The sequence below is a fragment of the Onychomys torridus genome, chromosome 3 (genome assembly GCF_903995425.1).
Source record: "Onychomys torridus chromosome 3, mOncTor1.1, whole genome shotgun sequence".
NCBI classification, from domain to species: domain Eukaryota; kingdom Metazoa; phylum Chordata; class Mammalia; order Rodentia; family Cricetidae; genus Onychomys; species Onychomys torridus.
In genome coordinates, this window is record NC_050445.1 from 126,669,273 (window position 1) to 126,677,805 (window position 8,533).

The 8,533-nt window shown below is 51.0% G+C and overlaps 1 protein-coding gene across 3 annotated transcripts in view; it reads right to left on the minus strand.

Moving 5' to 3' along the window:
- Nucleotides 1–8,229, minus strand: part of St3gal5 (ST3 beta-galactoside alpha-2,3-sialyltransferase 5) — a 53,775-nt gene extending 45,546 nt beyond the window's left edge. The window contains exon 1 of one of the 3 annotated variants that reach the window (XM_036181604.1): nucleotides 8,035–8,229. Coding sequence is in view for 1 of the 3 variants with exons in the window: in XM_036181600.1 (XP_036037493.1) it covers nucleotides 8,035–8,113 (79 nt within the window). In the remaining 2 variants the exon portion in view is untranslated. The other 2 variants (XM_036181600.1, XM_036181602.1) reach the window with 2 other exon arrangements.
- Nucleotides 8,230–8,533: the final 304 nt, after the last annotated feature.

Here is an 8,533-nt window from a genome sequence, read left to right on the forward strand (position 1 = left end):
GTGCTCCAAGGGTGAGGAGGAGTTCAGAGTGTGTTCTAGATCTAAGAAGAACATGCTGACTGCCGAGAGGGGTGCTGAGGCTGGACACCAGGGCATCTAAGGGACAGCGGCCATAGGAGTCAACTAAGAAGATTCCAGGACATCCCCTCAGCAGGCGGGCGGTGAGAGCAACCTCAGCAGGGCAAGGCTGAGGAACTGGGCGCTCAAGAGGTCGCTGAGCGCATGGTGTGAGGCGTGTTGGAACGGCTGAGACAAAGCCAGGAAGGCAAGACGGAGGCAAAGCAGGAGCTATCAGGGAGTAAGATGCTTCAGGACTTGGTGACTGAGCTGGGAGGGGCAGTTCTTAAAGTAATAGAGCATGCGAGACGGTTCTGAGGCTGGCATTAGCTCGCAAGACAATTCCGTGGCAAAAGTAGGGACGGAGGGAGCAAGAGAAGATGCTGGGAGGAAAGCTGTCCATAGGCCTTCTTCCTTGTGGGTCCCCTTAACAAAGGCCTTACTTACTTAGATGAGCGCTCTCGGTTTGGGGAACCAACATGACCACATTATCAGCCTCAAAGAATCTTTTATGGTAAATAATAAGTCCGTGGCAACCCCTGCCTGTCCTAAACATAGCAAACTCCAGAAGCGAAGTTTTTTTAATGGAAGATTTCCCTATAAAAGGAAAAGATAAGTTGGTAGGCTTAATAAATCATACTTCATAAGAGAAAATGAGAGCCAGAAGAACAGACAGTTCGAAAGAACAACTGGGAGGCCAGCACAAATAAAAGTCCGCCATCAGGACCTTCCTTCCTGGCATGCTGAGTACAGTGGAAAGCAGAGGAGACAATGGGCGGGCACTCTGCGATGCACCCCAGAAAGAAAGGGCAGGTTCTGAAAATGGAAGGTAGGACCATAACATTATCAAACAGGCCCTTAGATAGACTCCGCAGGGAGCCGGGCTGATGGGGACAGGTGCTGGGGGGTGGGGTTGTGAGGCTCTGACCTAACCAAGGCCAATAAAAACTGTGTGTTATCCTACAGGTGCAGAACTCATCAGCTGAAGCCCCAAATCAGGAAGCCGCACTACTAAGGTGGGGCACAGTGCAGGGTCCGACGGGACCTGGCAACTGAAGGACGGAAGGGGACGAGGACAAACGGAGTCCAGGCCAGGCTGAACTCAGATCACGCTGAGCATCTTCCTATTGCTGAAGCTAGCAGTGCATATGCAAGTCTGTGAGAGAAATGGCCAAAGCACAGGCCTTTCACATCCCATCACACACCCTTTCATTTCATTTACTTATTTTATTTTTTGTTTTCCGAGACAGGTCTCTCTACTATCCTCGAAATCACTATGCAGCCCAGGCTGGCCTTGAACTCACAGAGATCTGCCTGTCTCTGCCTCCAGATTAAAGGTGTGTGCCGCCATGCCTGGCCAGGAACCTTTTTACCTTGAACCACTGTTTTAGGCAAGATTTTCTTACTGTGGTGTCTTGAATGAAAATGGCCCAAGGAGGAGGCACTATTGGGAGGTCCCGATGCTCCAGCCAGGCCCAGTGTCTCCCTCTCCCTGCTGATCCAGATTTTCCCTGTCTGCCTGGGAGCCACCAGGCTTCCTGCCATGGTGATAACAGACTAAACCTGTGAAACTGTAAGCCAGCCCCATGAGACATTTTCCTCATTAAGAGTTGCCATGGACATGATGTCCCTTCAGAGCAATAGAAACCCTAACTGAGAAACTTACGTTTGACGGTTTCATGTCTTTTTTTTTTTTTTTTTTGAACTGAGGATCAAACCCAGGGCCTTGTGCTTGCTAGGCAAGCGCTCTACCACTCAGCTAAATCCCCAACCCCAATTTTAGTCATTTTATACCTATTTTTTCTCCCCTTCCCTCTCCTGCTGGAGCCCTTCTTCCACCTCCAGGCCCTCTTTTGTGTGTGGCTCACTGAGTTTAATTAGTGTTTCTTGCCCCAGCAAAGGCAACTTACTAGTGGCAACGCCACTGAAGAAAATGACAGCCTGTTCCCAACCCCCTAACTACCAACAGTTCCTCAGGGAGAGAATTTATCCCCCACCCAGGATAAAATGTTGAGGGGCCCAATCTTGTTTGGCAAAAGATTTTAAGGCAGCATTTGGGCAGATTCCCAAACAGACATACCAGGTTTCAATCACACATGGAGTCCATATCCCACTCCATATCCGGTCACACAGCAAGAAGTAACACAGACACATCCTTTCCTTCAGAAGGCCTTACAATCCCACCTCAAAACCAACCAGGAGCAAAGACAAAGAACAAACCAGTACATCTGTCTCCAAGGTCTTCCCTCTCATGGTGCTGCCCACTGGGGTGAAGTGTTACAAGAGCTTCTAGAGATGTGGGAGCAGAGAACCTTCACAGGGGCTTCCCTGAAGAAGGAATGCTTCCCTGCCACTGTCTGAATAGGAACTGGAGTGGGATGGGCGGGGGTGGGATGGGGCAGAGGTTGGGGGTAGATGTCAGTGTAGGGACAGCAGGAGCTGGTAGAAGTCTGTGAATGGTCCAGCCCAGGAGGGATGGTATGCTGAACCTGATGGAGAAATGAGCTGTCTCTACCATGGGTGTTGAAATTATACTGGAGGAAAAAAAGAGATTTCATTTTCTAAGTGGAACTGGATGTTGAAGGAAACCTCCCGAGGCTGGCCATTACTCATGAGGCAATACCAGAATGAAGGATGCCCTGGAGACCCAGGGGAACAGCAATGAGGCACCTGGAGGGGTAGAAACCTGGGCAGGACCACCTCAGCCACCTCAAAGCAATGTCATGAATTCTGACAGGACCCCTTCTGAGGGATGGGAATACACTATTTGCTGCAAAGATGTGGGAGCAGTGGCTCCATCTACAACCTCCAGGCCTAGATCTGAATCCTAGCTCCACACTCTGAAACAATACCCTCCTTTGTAAGATGGGAGGGACAGTGGTACCAAACAGGGCTATGGTGAAATCAGCTGAGCTACGGAACAGAGAAACTAGTTCTCATGTTTTACAGTACAGGGCGCAGCGGGGATTTGAAGGCTTAGTATGACTAACAGACTATAAAGTAGTCATTAATGGATTCCATACGGCTGGAAGCTGTATCACTTGGTGCATGTAAGTTTAGAAGTTGGTATCTTCCAGAGAAATGGAAACTTGAATCTATCTGCTTCTTTTTATTATTTTGATTGTGAGTATGTGTGGGTGCACACGTGCCACGGTGTACATTTGGAGGTCACGCATGTGGAGAGCTCTTTATTGTGAGTTTTCTGGGTGTCAAACTCGAGTTGTTAGACTAGGCAGAAGTGGCCTTTGCCCACTGAGCCATCTTGTCAGCACCTTAGTTTTATTTTTTAATTTTGTGTGTACACACATGTGGGTGTGTGCATGCGAGTGCACCTGTGGGTGTGTGGGGCTGGAAGAGGGCATTGCATACCCTGCAGCCAGAATTATTATAGGCAGCTGTGGGCTGTCCAACACGGGTGATAGAAATGGAGTTCCGGTTCTCTGTAAGGACAGCATGCTCTCTCACCACTAAGCCACCTCTCTAGTCCCTGCCAGTTTCTTTTTACTTTTTAAAGGGAGGCTACTAGAAAATTTTAAATTACAGGTATGGCTCAGGTTCTGTCCACTGGAGAGCACCAAATCAGAAGGAAGGTGAAGCGGCAGCCGGGCCGGCGGATAAGCCCCAGCTGACCAAGATCATGATTGCAGAAAACGGCAAGCAAAGAGAAGGAAAGACCGGAGGCCACTCTGTCCTCCTGCAGGAATCTCGATAAAGAGAGGAAAACAGAAAAGAAGTGAGGCACACCAGGGAAGAGGATGGGAGTGCAGAGGCCGGAGAGAAGACAGCCAGGGAGGTCACTCTCTCCGTCTAACAGAAAACAGACTCTGCTCGGTTAATATCTATAAGCCTGCCATATGAAAAGGGCAGCGTGACAGAACCGAGTGCAGTAGCACATGGCTGTGGTCCCAGCACTTGGAAGGGGAGGCAGGAGCCAAAATTCAAAGCCAGACTGGGGTTTATGAGCCCTTACCTGGAAACAAACAAAAACTAAACTAAAAAATGTAAGTAAATATATAAACAAATAATTTTAAAAGTGGCTGCAACATTGAAAAAGCGCAAGTATTATTCATAAAGTAGACCTTTTGAATGCTGTTTGCTGAGCCAATCAAACTTAATCACACGATCTTAAATTATAATCCCAGATGTTATTAAGTCTGAAGAGGAAAAAAGAGATTCCCAGTATAGGTGTTGGTTTATAACCCCAAAAAAACTTACTCCTGGGTATTTTTTCTCTGCTGCAACTGAGTACAAAAATGCTTTGTATAGCTCATAAGCTCAAGTAAGAAAAAGGCTTTCCCTACAGGTAAACAGGAATGTAGTGGTTGGGTGGAGGTCTGTTTGCAGCAGGATGGGGGGGGGGGACTAAGATCAAACTAGAGACACTCTTACCATCAAGAGGATCATGGAGCTCAGCCTGCCCTGTGCTCACAACAGAGGAGAACCTGGAGCCTGCCAGGTGGCTCTTCCTGAGGCCATGCAGAGCAGGACCAGGCAGAAACTTATCCTACTGTAAAAACAACTCTGGCACCATCACCTGGAAACGGTGACCTTCATCATTGTTAATTCTAGGACTAGAATAAAATAGCTTTGCCTGGGGATCACCCAAGTGAGTAATAAACCTGTAACCAGTACTCCTACTGCTCAGCGCAGAGTCTCAGAAATGCACGCACACTTTGTCAGTGCTAGGCACCAGAGCACTTACAGCAGAGCTCTCTGGGGCAGACAAACACTAGAGGCTGTCTCCACATTCAACAACTGGTCACAAGTGCACTCAACTCACCCCCACGATCACCATCAGCAGAGACAGCGGGCATGCTATGACCATGGGCAGCACCGGGAGGCCTCTGTCACCTAGTGCTTTCAAAAGGAGACACACACTGTAGGTTTCCACTTATGCACGGCGGTGTGCAGGCAGGCCGGCTGGCCAGGGTTAGTGCTGAGAGGCAGAGACTGCATACGGCACAGGTCCTGGTTCTGTTCTGTTCCCTGACCTGAAGGTGGCACATGTTCAGTACAGAAATTTTTTCGGTAATTCACTTTAGGTCAGTCTATCTTCCCCAAACCTACAAGTTTCTAAGATGTGGTCCTAAGAGAACAGTTAGTTCTCTCCTTCCACTGGGTAGGTTCTAAGACTTCACTCAGGATCACTGGGCAGCAAGCACTGCAGGCCACTGACTCATCTCACTGGCTGTGTGTGTGTGTGTGTGTGTGTGTGTGTGTGTGTGTGTGTGTATTTTCATGTATCAAGACAGGGTCTGTATACCCCAGCTGATCTTGCACTCTTGATCCTCCTGCCCACGTGCTGAGATTAACAAGCCTGCACACCACATGCAGCTGCAAGAACCTGTACTTTATCTGAACAGGAGCAAACCTCGTTTGGTGTGAGCCAGTACCCATCTGAGTTCATTTTTTCCCCTCCTCCTTCACATACCCCACTTGGACCCTCTATGGGGGTGCCTGAGATGGGTTTTTCTTCCAGGAGAGCCCTTGTATCACCACCCATACTTCCGGCTCCTCCCACACACTGGGCCTGTGAGTCACACCCCCTGCAGTGGATGCCTCTGCTAACTTATGCCACCCACACCGATGGGTCCATGCTTCTCCATCCTCAGCAGCTGTTATGTATATTCCTAGCTGTTTCTATGCCAAGCCTTCCCAGCTAGACAAGCCATGCAGAGCATGCCCTTGGAGGGTGACAACCATCCTCCTCCTGGTTCCACGGGCAGCCCTCCTCCGAAGCTAGAAAGGTGTGCAGGATGACTCTATTTCCCACATGTCTTCGTTAGGGATTCTGTTGCTGTAACACCGTGACCAAAAACAAATGGGAAGAAAGTGTTTCATTTCATCTTACAGTTCCATATCACAGGGGGGTGGGGGGTGGGGGGGAGAGATCAGGGCAGGAACTGAAACAGGGCACTAACCTGAAGGCAGGAGCTGATACAGAGGCCATGGAGGCGTGCTGCTTACTGGCTTGCTCTTCACGGCTTGCCCAGCCAGCTTTCTTATACAACCCAGGATCACCTGCCAAGGGGTAGCCCCACCCACAATGAGCTGGGCCCTCTCCTATCAGTCACTAATTAAGAAAATGTCTCACAGGTTTGCCTAGAGGACAGGGGCATCTTTTTCAATTGATGGTCTCTCTACCCAAAAGAAGACTCCAGCTTGTAACAAGTTGACATTAAAAACTCCCCAGCACACCATTAATGTCCCAGTTAGGGGGCAGGAAGAAGCAGAGGAGGCATAGCAGAGAACAGGTGTCTCTTCTCAAGTAGCTCCAACCTTTCACCACTTAACCTATTTTGATGATGCGGGGCAATTAGCAACGTATGTCACACTGAATGAATTTTCAGAATCCGTGAGCTTTTAGGGTTTCCTGCTAGGCCCCCAGCACGCTGTCTCCCAGAAGCCTGGCACTGCTCATCTTACCCTGCTTAAGTCAGGCATGTCGGCCCAGGCCTGTAATCCCAGCACTTCCGCTGCACAGTGAATTCAAGGCCAACCTGAGCTACATGATACCGGGTGTCAAAACCCAAACCAACCAACCAAACAAACAAACAAACAAACCAGCCATTAAAACGCCCAAACATCTCCTTCATTTCTTTTCAAGTCTCAAGGATACACTACCAACACTAATCAGAACCTCCACCTTACAGAAATGACACCAACCACATGGCAGGCATGGGTGTCAAGAGACTCGGCATTCTGACCGGAAGTCTGTATTAATGCTCTCTGTCCAAACACTTGGAAGTGGATGATTCCAGCTCCTCAACTAGAAATGTTAGCCACTCTGAGTTGTTGGGATATGTAATTACACAAATGAAATCAAAACCTGTCCTGTCTGGCCTTTCATTCAACACACATAGACCCCTCTTACCAGCTCCAGCCTGTGTGTCTATCTGCAGTGAGGAGGATTTTGTCATAAAGCAAGGGAAAGCTTGGCTAGACACCAGAGGGCAGAAGATGAGAGCGAGTCTCCTTCCTTTGTGAGTCTAAAACCCATCACAGCCCTTGGCTGAAGGAACCGGCAACCCATCAGTTCCAGAAAAAGCATAACACATAAAGCCGATTTCCCCCCTTTTAAATAAATGACACCTAATTTTGCAAAGGCCGCATGTATGAATTAAGATGGAGAGGTAGAAAAATTTCATTTCCAAGTCAGTTAATGATTCTGCAGAGTTCTCTTCGATAATAGATTTATTTTAAATGGTTAGAACCACAAATCCAATGGCCTGGAAGAGACCTCAGTCAACAGTAGGTTAAGCTTTCCAGTAGAGCAGGAGAGCAAGCCCCTCCACAGGAGAATCAGTGTCTGCCAAGGTCATCCAGCTGGTGTGGGGTAGGGGCAGGAGTTCGCTTTTATTCACTGGGGTCCTACCAAATGTTCTCTTAAAAAAACAAAACAAACAACAACAAAACAAACAAAACAGCGCACAAAGAACGGACCCCCCCCCCCTTGTCAGGTTTAAAATTTCCATGGAACCAAAAAGGTCGCCCCAACATATCTTCTCCGCAGGACTGGCCGCAGAGGGGGCGGGGAAGGTCACCAGCGAATTTTTATCAGCAGAAATCTACCCGCTTGCAGGCACAGGGAAGGATCGGGAGTCACCAGTGACCCTGCAGAGGGTTCCCCAACCAGTCGCGGGGACACTGAGTCAGTTCAGCTCTGCTGGCTCAGAAGGTTCCAGCAATGAATTAAAAACCCCGAAGCAAGCGGCGTGGATAAGGGCCACCCCGGCTAGACCTGCCACGCAGGTCAGGTCGTCCTTACCCGCTGCGCCGCTTCCACACCTGCGCCGGCCGCGGGGGCGCCGATCTAAGGGACCCGGGGCCGCGACCCTCCGCCCGCGGCCCCCTGCAGGCGCGTCCCGCGTCGCAGGGCTGGGCAGGAGTCGCTGGGCCCGGGGTATGAGTGGGCAAAGGCGGACCTCTGCCTGGGTTGCCGTGCCGGCTATGCCGACTGGGGGCTGCGCCACGTACCTCGGCAGGCAGGTGCCGCTGCTTGGCTTCGCGGCTTTTGAGGCCGCCGCTCCGCGCCGCCCGCCGCCTCCGTTCGCATGCTAGGGAGGGAGCGCTGGCTAGCCGCCAGCCACGGGCCCCGCGCCCCAGCCCGCCCCCGGCGCCGCGCTCGCGCCCATTCAGCCCGGGACCGTCCGCTCCCCGGCGCGGATGCGGAGAGGGGGCGGGGCCGAGCGTCACGAGGACTTGGGAGGCCAATCACAGCGCGCGGGGCCCCGCCGTGGCCCCGCCTCCAAGCGGGCAGCCCCCTCCGCCCAGCAGGGCAAGGGGGAGAGGGGGAGCAGGGCGCCTCCAGCCGGCACTCAGCTTGGGCGCCAGGCGGCCAGGGACACGGGTTCCCCGCGCCTGGGGCTCTCTCCAACTGTCTCTAAGCTTGTCTGTGGAAGCCTGCCCGGACACCAAAGGTGGCTTTGGAATCATTGTGGGCTTTTGGCTGAGCATCCAGTTAGGAATCGGAGAG